Source organism: Chanos chanos, chromosome 15, assembly GCF_902362185.1.
Source record: "Chanos chanos chromosome 15, fChaCha1.1, whole genome shotgun sequence".
NCBI lineage: Eukaryota > Metazoa > Chordata > Actinopteri > Gonorynchiformes > Chanidae > Chanos > Chanos chanos.
This window is the reverse complement of record NC_044509.1, coordinates 11,339,101-11,355,599: the sequence shown is the minus strand read 5'-3', so window position 1 is coordinate 11,355,599 and position 16,499 is coordinate 11,339,101. Positions and strand designations below refer to the sequence as shown.

Genomic DNA, 16,499 nt, shown 5'->3' with positions numbered 1-16,499 from the left:
AAGAAGTTACTTTCACACAATTTAGTTAAATAAGAACAAATCACTAATATATATGTATATACATTAAGTCTTGAGAAACTCAGCTTGTTCCAAACAGCATCTCCCTCTTGAATGTAAGAGTGCCAGACTAACCTTGGCTGTGCCTTCCTCTCTGAGACTTATCAGGTCCAGGTCAAAATCTCTCCTCAAGCCATCTGTCTTGTTCAGGACTATGCGTCCTGTCAAACCGTTCCACTGAGCCTGAGGTATGGGGAGTGAGAGAGAGAGAGGAGAGGACAGGAGAGGAAAAAAACTGTGTCATGCCAAAAGTGTCCCTTTTTCATTTAAAGCTTAAAAGCAAACTCAAAACAGCTTTTAGACACTATAAGTGTCCATACAGAATTGCTATGCAATGTCTTAGTTGTTTAATATTCAAGGCTTGGTTGTGTGAGTGTGTGCTGAGTTTTATACAGTGTAAGTCTCCACAAACCAAATGTTAACAAATAAGTTCTTGGTGTTGGGTGTTGTTGCAAAGGCAAAAGTCAAGGTCGAGCTGTGCTGCATTTAGAATTATACCTGGGTTAAATAAGCAGCTAAAGTCCTGAGTATGACAGAGCCCTGTTCTTACACTCTTACATGACTCCTTTTACCCCGTGTCCTTAATTAAGAGAGCAAGGTCACATGGAAGGGGAGTACTAATGGGTATTGGGGCAGGGCCCCTTCATTCAATGCTCCAAATGTTTATTTCACATGAGTTCCATCCTGGTGTAGTAATTTCGTGTGCAAGTTCTCCATGAGAATAAATGGAGATCTTTGAGTCTTTATGAGGACCTAAAAAAGTAAGCTACAAAATGGATTTCTTTTCTGTACCTCAGTGTTCAGGGATAAAATCTCTCTTTTAAGAAATGACTTTCTAGAGATGAAGTGCTTGAGTCTGGTTTCCATTTGGATATTTTTTATACTGTATTTCAGTAGGTTGCAACGATTTCGGAACACACACAGTCTTCACAAAGTGCACACCATACTTAATAACATGGTTGCACAAATAAGTGCTTCTAAGCACTGTTAAAAATAACTTGTGGTTAATTGACCTCCTGTGTGTCTTTCAAAAAAAGAAAAATTCCAGAACCTGCTTCTTTTATCTCCACAATGAAATATCATGGAAATAAAAGAATATTGTTCGGCATTTTATTACTGATAAAATTTGCTGAAAAACAGAAAAGAGGAAATAAAAAAGCACAACAGCTTTCAGTTCCCTGAAAAAGTGTGTAATAGCTCGGTTAATGGGCGCCTTGGACACCTGCGCTGGTCGTATGGGGACGTCTGGACCCAGGCAAGGCTCTGCTTACAGCCGCAGGCTAGTATCACAGCTAATGAGCTGTGTGTGTTTTCAGAAAACATCTCCAAATGAGAGAGAGACATACGCATGCACACACACACACACACACATACAAAGAAAGCCCACAGCATGCTCAGAGGTAGACACTCCGGCACAGGTGAAATTGCCTGTGTTAGTGCGTTGAGTGAACACGTCCATGCGTCGGAAGCTGTTCACGCTTTCAGTCCAAAAGGATGTGTGACCGAAAATACTCTGTTATTGTCCGAGGTGATTTGGGGAGTTCTGGGTAGGTTTTGCAGTATCCTCTTATAAGGGTTATTTCGGTGAACTAGAATGCCTGGATAACTTATTCCATTACGCAAACCGGAACTATGATTATATTTAGTCCTTGATCTCCATTCTCTGTGATTTTGTCATTGTCTGCTTAAGTCAATGTTTTCCTCACACAACACAATAATGAACTGTGATGGAAAGCAATTTAAATGGAGTGTGAAATCAATGCAGCATTTCGTTTCACTGCAGAGATAAAAAAAAAAAAAAAAAAAACGCCTGAAAAATACACTACAATGGTATAGATTTTTTTTTCTTTTTTGGAGAATAATTGCACAGCTGGCCAAATTAGTCAGACGGCGCTGTATCAAACTGTAGTTCAACATCTGATGGATAGCAGCTCAAACATTATGCTGAGCGATCTGTGTGTGTGTGTGTGTGTGTGTGCGTGTGTGCGTGTGTGCTGGGGGGGGGGGGGGGGGGGTGAACCTGATCGGAAATAAAATGACCACATTATACAGGAGGCAGGGCTGTAGATTCAAGACAAAAGAGTCCAGCAGTAAACGAATCTTCATCTCAGTAAACACACACTCCACGTTATCCTGTCCAAATCTTGTATATTTTGAGTAGCATTATGATTTCACGGGCGGTGGGCAGAAGGGCCTTTCAGAACGGCCTCTTAACTGTATTGATGAGGTTGTAATGGAGTCTTCATGGATCATTTCAGTACGGCATCTGGAGTCGTTTGAGCGCCCGGCCAAGTCTTTTCAGTGGGTGTGCTGTCCCATATGTTCTAGCTTGGCTGGGGGCCCTGGCACACACGCACACACACACACACACACACCACATTCCAGCGCTCATCAGACAGCTAGGCAAAGCTAAGCTAACTACATCCGTTACTGTATCTACCTAAGAAAAAGAAAAAGAAAAAACAGATCCAACCAGAAACCCACTTATGGGAGCCGCAGAGCAAATTCTCTTGTGTTAAATGAATCCTTAGAGTGTATATTGTCTTATATTGCCTTGCATTGGTCTAGATAAGTACAATAAAAACAATTTAAGAGTTGACACTTAAATGAATGTGAGTTTTCTTACGGTAATGTTATCTGTCTTAGTTATGCATGTTAGAAAGACCTGGGAGCACACCACCACACATAAGGTATGGGTTTATATTCCAATAGAGGGTTCATTTTAACCAGTGAAAGTGTCATCTCTTTCCTGAAAATGATAATAAAAGAAAAAAAAAAACAACGCTCCAGTTGAAGTTACAGAGACAGAATCATCAAGACTTTAAGCGAAAGCGAGCAAGAGCAGGAGCAATGTGTGGAAATCTAAGTTAGAGGACCACTGAGCATTTGTGGTGTTTCAGGCTAATGCACTTTCAGGCAAAACATTTAAAATCCATTTTTCATTTGATGGATTCCCACAGCAGACAGACACATCCAGTCTTAGACATGGACGATTGGATTGAGTTATGACGGTTCCCTCTCCACGCCACAGAGTGTATAAAAAGTGCATCTGAGTCTCAAAACATCAAATATGCACATGTATCACAGGCCATTTTCTGTCGCCATTTCAAAAGACCGCGCTTTTGTGTCAAAAATAAATATTTATGTTTCATTTCAGGTGTCTTGAATGTCCTAAATGTCAGGTGCATTTTCAAGTCAGCAAAAATTGCCCCTTATTATTCTCTAGCTCTGAACTACGCACAGCAAAAAAAAAAAAAAAAAAATTCCCTTTTCATAACTTGAACACAATGTTTGTTCATTGAATAGTAAAAACATAAAACATACTGTGAATCTATTAAAAAAGATCATTCACATTCAAACAGGCAATTTGGAATCTGGAATACAGCACAATAGAAGTCCTGTCAGCTGTGTCAGCAGGTTAAGTTCTGTTCACACTGAGAGGAGGGGTGTCTGTGTGAGGCTGGCACAGGGATGCCACTCACCTCTTTGAACAGATTCATGAACCTGGGGCCGTAGCGCCAGGGTTTGTGCCGGTGACACTGGAGGGAGCTGACAGTCATCTGGGTGGCACGCTGGGATGCCACGGCAACCATGAATACAGCATCGTACATAAGAGCAGCCTCCGTCTGTACCAAAAAAACAAACAAACAAGTACAGGCACGTACATACGCACATGCAAGCAGTCACACGTGTGCACATGCACACAGACACACACATGCAAGCACACACACAGACACACACACAACAGACACAAACACAGCTTGTCACACGGGGCTGTAAAACATAACTGAGAACAAATACAACTAAACTAAACTTATTTTATTTAGATAATAAAATAAGGATATCCATCCTCACTGTCATCACGCCACTAATCAGGCCCGAGTCCGGTTTGGGTGGGGCTTGCACACGCTCCGTGGACCATTTCTCTATGACCGAAGCCACGTAGGGGTCGTCCAGCTTAATGAGGCGGAAAGCGGTCATGTTGACCCCACTGTAGCGGTAAGGCTCCAGATCCAGAGCAAACAGGTCCTGTGTGTGAAGCAAGGGGGAGAAACGCTTTAATACATCCAACCCTTGAAAGCACATCCAATCTCCCCATTTAGATCAAACATCAAAGCTGTTCAGAATTACGATGGTGCATTTTTCAAAGGAAGAGGGAGCACTGAATGGGCTCTTCAGTTATATCTGCCCCCGCTTTTACGACCGTGCCCAACCTCAAAAGTGGAGTTTTCTGGCTTACCAAGGTTGTGAAGAAGAAATGGTAATATTCAGTCATCATTCCCATAGACATCAGCTGTAAAGAGAAAAAAAGCGCACCAAATCATTTCGGAGGAATTTTTTCATAAAAATGTCTTCGGTATAATGGTGCTGTCAAAAAACACACAAAAAGAAGCTTTAGCGAGGTATTGCTTGTTTTTTTGTTTTGTTTTGTTTTTTGTTTTTTTTACAGCCCCTAACGTATCTTCTGTGTGTAAAAATACTTCATTTACATTTCTGCAGAGAGATGCATATTTGTTTTTACAGTTCGCTTTCACAAGTTCAGTGAGAGTTCAGGCCATTTTATTGAGCAGAGAGTGAAAAAAAGAAAAAGAAAAAAGACAGAAAAAAAATTGACTGTCGGGGACGGGAACCTGTTTGAGTATCTCGGAGGCCATTTGATAAGAGCAGTCGAAGATGACGTAGAACTCTTTCTCTTGCTTCATTTCCTTCAGAAGTGGACGGACGTCCATGCTCCCCGTGGGTAACTGCCTTATTCTGATTTTTAGATTGTTTTTGGACGGGGCTTTGATCAGCTCCTGCAGCCGCATCAAGCCTTTTGGAATCAAAACAAAACAAGACAGGAAAAAAAGGCAAAATGAAAGGATATAATCTAATGAAATATGACTGAGTTGAAATGAAAAAAACTTGTCTTGATGTGTAAAAATACTTTATATACAACAGCTGTAAAAGAAATCACCACATTATTACCTTCTGTTCATTTTTTGTTTAGTTAATACAAACTCAATCAGGCTTTTTTTTAACATTGTACATTTTAGTTTTCTTCCTTAAGGTTATCTAGAGACACACTCAGGAAATGTTTTCATGCCTCTCCGATCTTTGTCACATTTGAGACTGAAGGTTTGCCTGCAAATACATCTGTGGACAAAAATGGAGACATTACTACATTCGACTTCATTTCATTTTATATCTTGTGCCTCTATACGCTGGATGTGCATGTTCTTCTTGCTTTTTATTGGTCTTATGAGGAAACTACATATTGTAAAGGGGCCAGCCCTTCCCCCAGCCTAGCATTATATGCTCTGCTGTTTTAAACAGATTCCCTGTTTCTCATAATCTCATTTCTGCTGGGTGTAAGGCACATTAATCCAGGGCAACTTCTTTTGACACTCCAATGTTCAGGAGTACAATCGAAAGGATATAAAACTGACCACAGAGTAATATCATGGTATGAATTTCTTATGAAGTAGAGCGATTTGAATTATTTAGCCAGATAAGTCCAGAGTGAAAATGGATGGGAGGAAAGGAAAATATTGGTTTCAAAAGACAAATACAATTTGTAGTCAGAGACAGACCCTCTGTTCCCTACTAGAACATTGTATTCAAACTTAAGCCAACTGACTTGTCAGAATTCAGCCCCGAAAACCAAACGGTGATGGACAAAAGACCTTTTCCTTCTCGTGACCAGGAGACATTTTGCGACAGTCAGTCAGCAGTCAGTTGTAATAATGGCAGTAAACATGCATCACAGCCCACCTCCACCATCACACAACTCAAACGTGTCAAAACACACCTTGGGACAGACATATACTGGTTGGTCCCATCCCAACACACCTCAGTGCTCCCTTTCCAGTGGCCTCAAACTCTTTTCACTACATAAAGGAAACCATGATACAGTCTCTGTAAGCCATTCACATGATGAGGGTTTTTGAACACATTCAGTTCTGTTTTAGTAACTTTAGTAGAAAAGGACACGGGGTGGGAGGTGAACACAGCTGTTGGAACAGGGCCCGATCATTCAAATAGTTAAAGCACATTCTCTCCTACATCTGCCACATGTTACTCTACCCTGTATTCATTTACTATACCAGTGGGTGATGGCTTTTGTATAGATTTACTATGTTAATCTCTACAAACTAGATCTGGACCACATTGTGCTAGATCTGTACAAACAAATCTGTACTAGATTTACTATTCACTGCCTTGATGACTTTTACTACTTCATGACTTGAAATGACTATTTCATGAAATATTTAAGCGACACCACTTAAAAACTACGTGAAAACTGTGAACAACTCATGCAATCTCCCTGCACAGACACTATGCTAATATGTTATGCTGATCATAAATTTAACTACAGACTTGAAAAGACCACTATAATTAATGACAAGAGAATGCAAGGGAATGTGAGAAAGCAAAGGAAGACTAATTACTTGTATACAAAGCCCTCAATGGAAGCATTTGATTACAAACCCCTAGGGACTACAAAAAAAGTACCCGTATTTGCCTTTCTTGTCTTTCTAAAACATCGACGACCAAAGGACTGTTTTGTTTTCATTTGTAAATAGGATGAATCACAGTTTTCGTTATGGATAACATGTTAAAACGGTTCTGGCAAAAGCTGTACCTACGTAATGGGTTAAGTTAAAAGAGTCTACATTAGCTTTGCTACAGTGCTCTCTAAGGCTACACTGAGCTGGCATCTGTTCCCCAAGCTCTCCTAATGATCTTCTAATAATATTGGTTCCAAGTCACTGACTGTGAATCAGACACACTAATCATTTTCAAAGCTGCTAAATTTCATACAAGCCTTTTCTAATGAAGCAAATCTTTCCTGTTTCAAAGTCATTTTTTCTTTCTCTGTCTCTGCCTTCGGTTTTCTTTCTTTCTTTTTTTTTAGAGAGAGAGAGAGAGAGAGAGAGAGAGAGAGAGAGAGAGTATTAAGCACATGCTGTGCTTGCAAGTTAAAGAATAGCATCAACTTTAGGTTTTTGGGGTTTTTTTTACACATTCAAATTTACATTCATATATCTGCGATTTGGGGGGAAGAAGTGCAAGGACATTCGGGTCTGACAAAAGACCAAAAATATGAATATTTAAAAGCAATCTTGGGAGTAATAACCAATTCGTCCAATGCCCACTAATCAGAGGAGGTGAGGGTCACCTTGGTGACCAATACAGAGATAAGACTCTGGCTCGTTACGTGGTCTCCCTGAGGCCCCTTATCTGCTCTCTCTATCAGAACAGCAGCCCCTCACTGCAGCGCACTGGGTGGACGAAAAGCTTTGAATGGAGCACTTTTTAAGAGATTAAAATTTGATTTCACACAAAGACTTGGAGAAGATTCACACAGATATTTTTTTCCTGTCATGGGCATCACAGGGTTTTCTTCTTGTAAGATTAAATTATTGAGGGGGGGGGGGGGGGGGGGGGGGGGTTACAGTAACGTCTACCAAACCAATTTGATGTGAATTATCAAGAAAATTTTGTATGTCAGTTTGTATGATGACACAGTCTAACCCCTGATAACCGTTTTGCATGTTTGCATTCAAAGTACCACAATAAATCAGCATTGAGCATCTCAGCTAAACATGGTCAGTTCAAAAAGATTTTCCATTTGCAGCTCAGAGAAATACTGGAATACTGAAAAATTACAGTCAAGTACTGAAACGAAGTTCATTCAGCAAAAGGGGAAAGAGGGGAGTGGGCAAGACCGCTCCCTCTCACGTGGACTCTGGGACCTTTTACAGGGAGAGAGCAGTGGTAATAATCCAGTGACCCTCACCCGACTGACATTTCTTCTTTATAGTGACCAATGTGCAAAGGACTGTGGTATAAGAGGTAGCTTACCTCCAGCAGAGGCACGGTGGGGAAAAGAAAAGTCTCGGGAAGGGATAGAGCAGTGCTCTATATTCAGAGTCCACTCAGGACACACAGGACTCTGCGGCCTGGCACGACGTGACATTTCATTTCCTGTCAAAAGCCTTCACAAACAGCAGGGCTCAGCGACCGGGGAGTTTAGACTGGAATCAGAACTGAAATGCGTCAGACGCACCAGAAGGAGTCAACAAGAGACAGGCCTGAAGTGTTTAGAATGTCGGGCTGCTATCCCCGTACACTTTTACCTGTATCTTGTATCCTTTCTCTTGCTCAAATTTTACCAGAGCTGAATGTGTGCCAAATAAACTTCAAAAGAGTGCAAAAAAAAACCCCCAACAACAACTGCAGTTTATCCAGTGGGTAGAAAGAGCAAGGTTACAGGGAGAAGGAGCACTGAGGAGAAGTGCGTAGGAACCCAGACACTGAAACAGGTCAAACACTTCTGTGATGCAGGTCTGACAGAGAACATGTGGTAAGCACCATAGACCATATGGCTACTCCAAATGTGCTCTGGCAGAAACATTCTTCACCCAAGTGCGCCAGTTGTTCTTAGTACAGGATGGACAAAACCCCCCATGTTCTGTCTCACTGACAACATGAGATATTGTCATTGTAAGGATGACATATTGCACTTAAACAGCAAAAACCTACATTTACACTCATACAAACTGGCTCTTATTCTCTCATCCAATAAATCTGACAACAACAACAACTGCAACTGCTCATGAAATACATACACATAAAATACTCATAAAACTGCCTTAATATAACACATTAAAAAAGTAAAAACAATTTCAATGAACATAAAAATGAACCAGGGGTCATGAGCGATAGATCCTAATGAATTGCTACTATAAAAGCCAACAAGAACAGAAATCAAACTCACAAGACAGAGAGCCATCTAAAAAGAAATAATATTCTATCCTAATACCACTGTGCTGCAAATTGTCTTGTAAATCTGGTAATCTTCTTAAAACTATAACGCATCAGGTCTTTCCAATAATTCTGTAACATTCAAAAACCTGTTTTTGCTTTTATGCTTTCTTTGTTGTTGTTGCTGTTTTCTCCCCGATGGATGATTTTAACGCACTTTCCTCTTGCCTGAGTAGTTTTATCTGCCTCCACGTCTTTCAGAATTACACAATTAGAGAGTGGAATTCTTCTTAAACAGTTAGACACAGAACAGAACGCCCTGAGAAAATTTGAGGCCAGGAAAAAAAAAAACAGTTTCTTTTGTTCCATTAGCCAATCCCAGTGCTACTTTATCTACTTTTGTTAATTGTTTTAGGATATTGAAAATCTATCAAGTCTAAAGCCTTGCCAAAATATGAAAACATTAGTAGTTTGAAGAAAAAGGCAATTAGGAAATTACAATCAAAACCAAGCGTTGTTATTAAAAGCTCATATAATGGTGAATCAGACAGACCCATTCTTTTGTGTCATTTTAGTAAGGCTGGATCATTTCACACTGTGATCAGAGAGATTCAGAGATATTAAAGCAAGTCCAACAAGGTTCTGCTTTAAGAGAGATAAAATCCAAAGTGTGTCTTCCATTTGTGTAACCAGCTCTCCCAAAAGATTTTTAAACTATTAATGTGGTAACACACAGAAATGTAATCAACCATAAATGAAGGATTTCAGTTGAAATATGGAATATGTAATTGCTAAATTTTACTAGGCAGGGAATCACACTAGTGTAGCCTCTTTGAAATTCACTGGCATTTAGAAATAACACTAAATCAATCGGGGAATATCAAGCAGTTACTATAGAGACAGAGATGTACCGGACATTGATAATAAACACAACAGATCACCTTGGCTTAATCCTTTTCATTATTCTGACAATTATTTGATGAAGTCTTGTTATCTTCATGTTTCTGGAAGGATATTTGATTTAAATTTTTAAATTGCTTTTTATGATATATCTGTTCTTGTCACAGATACAGGGGCCATTGTAATCTTGATGTCGAGTTTGAGTAGGTGTTGAGTAAAATGTTTGAGCTCTGAGAAATATCAAGTATTTGTGCTTAGATACCAAATGTTTGTTTTACTGATAATGTGAATATTCACTGACAGATGTGATGGTCATGTGATGCTGAAAGTAAATGTATGTAACACCCTCTATTGTGTGCACCCAACCTTATGAAACTGCGAGTGAAAGTGTGTGACATTTGTGACAAAAACCATGTGTGTTTTCTCTGAGCTAGATTTACCATTAAAGGAACATTCGGTGCCAGACTCTCAATTACATGTGCAGCCCTTCCTATCTCACTGTTAGATATTTATATGAGCCATCCTGCAGAGACTAGCACCTTTGGGATTCAGTTGCATACAAGGCTGTTAAGTTTGTAGGAACACAACAAATTTCACCATTCCTTGTTTCTTGGCATTGGCTCCCAGGTTCCTACTCAAATATTCAGGCCCTAGTGGCTTCACAATAGTGCATAAACTTTATCATAACTGTCTGTGTCTTAGCACACAGGCAATCTTCACACATACCACAGCTTGTCCTACCTAAGCTACAGCCAAAAACTGTGCATTTTCTCTACTGTTGTTTCCTTATTATACTACTATTTCTGTACCATTTTTTTCTCATTTCACCAGTGCTGTTACAACATCTTTGTTGCATTCAGTTACAAGCTATTATTGTCATTATTATTATTATTATTATTATTGTTATGAAAACTGCATTTGGCAACTTCAATTACCATTTTTGGGTCTTTCAGAGTTGTTCTTGATGATGTTTCCTATTTTACAACAACAGTAATAATAATAACGATACTAATGATACTAATAATAATAATTGGGTGCTCGTGTTTCAGTGGTAGGCCTGAAGCTTAGCATGTCACTCACCAGTGCTGTCTTCATAGACCACAGTGACAGACTTCCACTTGTAGAAGGTGACAATGTCCAGAATGGCCCGGCTAATGGACGTGTACTCTGGGTACAGGTTAATGTAGAAGGTGTCTCTATTGTCCACCGATGGGTGTTTCCAGCGGGTCTGGATGTGGGGGACCTCTAAGGCATTGCAGATGGACTGGACAGCACTGACAGAGGAGCTGTGAGAAGGGCCAAAAACCGCCGCCACGCCCAAAGCCAACTGGTCACATACTGAGAGCAGCGGGAAAGGAGAAAGATGATGGAAATATGACAAAGCAAAGAGAAGAGATGATAAAACTAAGATAAAAGAGATGTAGCAAAGGATAAGAGGGGAGATTAGTGCAATATTATCTCCTTACAGGCTTTACCGATATAATAATTTCACGTAAGGTTCTACCTCTTCGTGAGGCTTCAAAACTGTCGAAGAGGTTGACTCTCTGGATGTCATAGGTCAGTGTGGTGTTTGGCATTAAGGTTCTGTTTCGGTTGATGCTGGTAACGGCAAACTTAAAGGCCAGCTCGTCAACACTCACTGGCTCATTCTCTCTGGTCTCAAAGATTCCTCCTAGAAACACCAAAGCCAGGAGACAAAAGAAGAGAAAAGAGAGAGAGAGGAAAGAAAATGGCGTGGGGGTGGGGGGAGGCTCAGATACTTATAAGAAACAAAGGTTATTACAAATTTTAATGGAATGTGCATGTTTTTATTTATGCATAATAAAATAAAAATGCATCATAGAAAAAGATAAAAAGAAATGATGGAGTACTTGCGTGGCTCAGCAGAAAAGGTGAAAAAAAAAAAAAGAATTGTAAAAATGGGACGGTTGTATCACCCTTGGGGCACTGAGGCACTGGGCATTTACAGTGTTTTTTAAAATCATTCAATTCGTCAAGAAACGAGAGACCTTGTTAAAAGCAATTTGTTTGAACCGCTGCGTATCTTCCTGTTGTTTATTACAAAGAAGACGGTCGAAGCATGGTCATAAATTTTGACGGTTGATTACACAAGTGCCCCCAGGTTGGAGCAACGCTCCCGCACAGGGATCAGCGTTGTGACGCGAAAGTCAACAAAACAACTCTTACGCATGCAAAACAGATTACAATTTGTGTTCATGGCCCTTAAACATGACGAGCACGATTTAAATTTCCAGGCTTTGGTAATTAGAGCTCTACTGAACCCTTGATGAGAGCCGGAAATTAATCTCAGACCCACTCCAGTTCAGAGTTTAATATCTCCTGGATATTTGACTTTAAAAAAAAAAAGAAAGAAAACACATTTTTCAGTCCGTTTTTAAAAGGCCATAACGTGCTAAAGGGAGCTTAAATAATACGCTCATTACTAAACTGTTTGATGGATTTTGTTGAAATGCTTCAGCAGAGACAACCAGCAGAGAGAAAAAGAACCAGAAAGTAAGGGCACATGACGTTGAATAGCAGAGTTGCTACGAGCTCTTGGCAAATGTTAAACTATGCTCTGATCTAGGATGTTCAAGAAAGTGAGCTAAATGAGTTGTTCAAGAAGCTTCTACCAGCATGTTTCAGTCAGTCACTTAAGCAACGAAAGGACTGGGGATGACCTGTGACTAATCTGGCAATTTCACAAATCTCACATTAATGCATGTTTACATGCTTGTATTCTGGCAACGATGGCTGATTCCTCATCTATGACAGTTTACCATCACCTATCATTACAAAAAAACACCACTTTAATCTCCTCTATCACCATTTGAGGCTTCAGACCAGCACTGGATCGAATAAGTACTCGACACCTTTGAATGACTGTGTCCTGTCCCAATTCCCTTACATGTCTCCTTTGCCTTGTGTCCTTTTGTACTTAAATTACTAAAGTTCTGTCAAGACTGAGTGCTTTGAGGCAATGGACAAACATTGTACAAAAGCCTTACGGAGTCTCCATCAAAAACTGTCATTTATTTACTGTATTAATCAAGAGAGTAAGGTCACAAGGACAGGGAAGACTGAAGAGACTTAAGAAAAGGCCCCTGTCTTTCAAATAAAAAGAAAACCCTGATTTTACCAGGCTCTGCTTGGAGTGCGAGGGAAATATCGAGTCTTGATTTCAGTCTAAGTGTGTCACCAATTGTTTTTTTCTGTTTTTTGTTTTTTTTTGCCTAGAGTAGGCAGAGCTCCTCCTGCATAGGCAGAGTGCATGCGGGCTGCTGCTGGAGACTGTAATGTAGCATGCCATTCCCTGTCACTCAGATTCGTTTCAGGCTTTTGATTGGCTGAGTCAGATACGGTTAAGCTGGCTGGTCATGAAAAGCCCTGCAATATGGGGGTTTGCTTACAACTTTCCCTGGGTGAGGCTAAACCGTGAGACGCCAACATTATGCGGGTGCATCTGTTTCATAACACTTCCTCATAAAATATTTCTGTTTGTACTGTTTTGGATACCTAGTCCAAAGTTACTTGTCAAGGGAGAGAGATGACAATCTGAATGTAAATGCTGGAGAGGTGCATAGAATTTGGATGCTTGGATGATTCTGGATCAGTTATTTTAACAGAATCTTTTAGATCACTAAGTCTGTTAGATAATTAGAACACATGTGATAAAAGATACATCTCCTAAATAAATGATAAGCACACTCTCTATCTCTCTACATCAGGTGATGAAAAAGAATATAAACAACTAAATGAATACATCAACAGTAAAACTGATGTTTCTAGAAGATGTCAAGAGATGTCTAAACACTGTGGACTCCACAGAATTGCGGTTTCTTTAAACTGCAACACTAACATATCTGAATCAACAGATCTAAAATTTGTTGACATGAAGATTATTTGAATCAGTTGTTTTCGTCACAACATAAAAAGTAAAGAGTACAATCCCCTGTGTCACCAGGAATGTAATTCACTGAGTAAAAATTTTCAGCTAGTTGGCTAACTTCAGTCAAAAGTCAGATGACTACATCCTGCGGCCATGTTCCCTAGCTGATCTCCTCTTGGATGGTTTTGGACCTTTTGGCTCTGGTTATGTGGCTTACCCAGAATTCTTGCTCGGTGGCTTACTCCCTGGAGCAGGATTTGGGAAATACTGCAGTTTGTGTGGAAGGATTGTAGCCCAGAAGTCAGAAAATGGTGGTGCTATCTTTCCCAGTGACAAAACATTAAAAATGTTGTGGGTGTCACATTCAGATGTTAATCTGCCCTCCGGGGAAGTTAAACGGTGGAGGGTGGGGGAGACACTGGAAATAGGCTTTTCTCTAACCTGAACCTGAGATAGTGATAATCACTGCTAATTCAGAAATAGAATGGCAGAGGTGTTTTGGTTGGCAATGGACAATGTAGAACTCAGATAAGGCACAGTGCTGTGCTTCTGTGCTTTAACAAATTCAATTTTTAAAGAGAGTAATACAGTAAATCAGAGCTTTGCAACACAAGGAAAGGAAATTAAACAAGCTCCATTAGACATGTAGTACATTTAAATACTGTATGTTGTTCATCTCCCCAAATCAAATTAAAATGAATAGACTCGTCTATTCAGTCTTTTTTCCCCTCCATAATGCCACGTTAAAGGCCAGGAATCAGTCTGCTGACAAATGAAAAAGAATTGAGTAGGAAAAAAAATGGTGAGTTCTGCCTTTTAAAGTTAGTGGTGAAAAGAAAAGAGATAAAGAAAGACAAAGAGCCCCCCCCCTTCTCTCTCTCTCTCTCTCTCTCTCTCTCTCCAAAAAGAACGAGAGAGCTGTGTATGCGTGTTTCTTCCCTGCTCTGTTCAGAGCGAGCGGTTACTCAGGAATACTTAATGCATTATTTCTGTTCATTGGCATGTGGGTCTCGGGGGAGGCACGGCGCCTGGGCACTTTCACCTATGAAACAGCCTCTATTATGAATCACCCCTGGTAATGCTGGCAGCATGGGATGTTCAACTCGCATAACTTTTTTTTTTCAATGCTTGAAATCAATAAATAAACGAATTTTAAAAAAGCAATAGAGAGGCAGTATAAACTTTGAAGTACTTTCGTAAGTATGACGACTGGGCAAAGACCACAGACCACCACAGAGAAAACAACAATAAAATATATGCTAATTTTAAACAAATTATCTTTCTCTGTCATAAACATCACTTGCAGGATCTCATTAAAAGTGATATTTACCTCCTGCAGACCGCAGTGAGTGAGTGTGTGTGTGTGCGTGTGTGTGAGTGTGTGTGTGTGTGTGTATGTGTGTGTGTGTGTGTGTGTGCGCGCGTGTGTGTACGCGGGTGCATGTGCACGCATGCGCTATGCATCACAAAGGACTCTAATATTACACAACAGCTGAGCATCTTCCCAGAGGATAGATGTCATTTATGTAGCACATAAAAGTTTGAGGCGGTTTGTGCCTGAGCCTGTTCAGCAGTGTTCCTGCAGTCTGGACGGGTGACAGGATGACAAACCGAGCAGGAAGGCCCGCCCACCCCCTTTGATCAGCAGACACTACAAAGACAGCAAAACTTAGACCACACCGCTCACAGCATGCCCTGCCGACGCCTCAAACACACACACACACAAACAAAAACAAACTCCAACAATTACACAGGTGACAAACCCAGAACAGTCAACTTTTCACGACATTTTTCTTTCTATTTTCGTTTTTTTTTTCTACTTATTTCAAATGCATCGCATCAAAACAAATAAAAAGAGAAATGAAAACGAATGTTGTATAATGCAGGAATTATAAACACGCTTGATATAAGAGGAATATTTTAATGAGTGTTTTGGAGTCTGTTTGGGATGAGTTTTAATTGCTTTTTTCTATACTCGAAAATCCGTATCGCTATTACTTACCGATATCCTTATTTGCATCTTAAAAGCCCAAATCTCCAGACACTGGGGAATTTTCGTACAGTACAATTAGTGCTTTTGTCTAAAAACCGTTGGGCAGTAATTAAAGCTCTGTGAAGCAGCAGTTCACACTGTCAGTATGGGTGGGGGCTACGCAGGATGCTGTGGGTACTTTAACTTTTGTAATGTCGTCTTCTTAGACAATGTTCCATAGAATTCTAACAATCTGTGAACACAATTAAAATCATAAATGAGACACCCCCCCCACCCCAACACCACCAATACCACCACCAACATCTTCAGAACACACTCTCTCTCTCTCTCTCTCCCGTACCAAATTATCTTAGAACAATAGACGAGCTGGTTCTTCACGAAAGCCAGATATTTTTTCTCAAAGTGACATTCCAAAAAGGCACAAAAGGAGAAGTTTTAAGCACTAATTTATTGTGCTGTGTTCTTGCCTGTACTGTGTGTTTAATCTGTAACTGCTCCATTCTTTCCAAACACTGGCATTTACCGAAGTAAATGTGTGCCCCAGAGCCTGAAAGACTCCAGGGACTTTTCTTTCTCTTCTAACTCAACAGGGAGTGACTCAAGAGGGATCTCCAAGACAAAAAGACAGATGGCATTTAATTGCCCAACTTATGTCAGAAAATTACTTTCAGGAATGCGCACGACTCGGCCAGCTCAGTAGACGATACCCAGGGCAGAGAGAATATGCACAGCTAATTGCAAACCACTACACTGCTTACAACAAACAGTGAGGCAAGTGAACATGATCAAATATTTGCATCAGTATTGAGCTTTCTCCACACAGTTTGTGGTAGACTGGGAGTTTATAAATAAATATTAATTACATAATCATTTATATCTAATATGATATGAAAACAGCATTGCCTGAGC

General features: G+C 40.2%; 1 protein-coding gene across 1 annotated transcript in view; it reads right to left on the bottom strand.

Moving 5' to 3' along the window:
* The window catches only part of grik1a (glutamate receptor, ionotropic, kainate 1a), a 41,674-nt gene that overhangs the window by 15,100 nt on the left and 10,075 nt on the right, over nt 1-16,499 (bottom strand). Inside the window, exons 4-10 of the mRNA XM_030792218.1 lie at nt 11,213-11,392; nt 10,789-11,046; nt 4,689-4,870; nt 4,298-4,351; nt 3,913-4,086; nt 3,540-3,683; nt 133-240 (exon numbers count right to left, since the gene is read on the bottom strand). Of these exons, the coding sequence (XP_030648078.1) occupies nt 133-240; nt 3,540-3,683; nt 3,913-4,086; nt 4,298-4,351; nt 4,689-4,870; nt 10,789-11,046; nt 11,213-11,392 (1,100 nt within the window). The remainder of the gene's footprint in view (nt 1-132; nt 241-3,539; nt 3,684-3,912; nt 4,087-4,297; nt 4,352-4,688; nt 4,871-10,788; nt 11,047-11,212; nt 11,393-16,499) is intronic.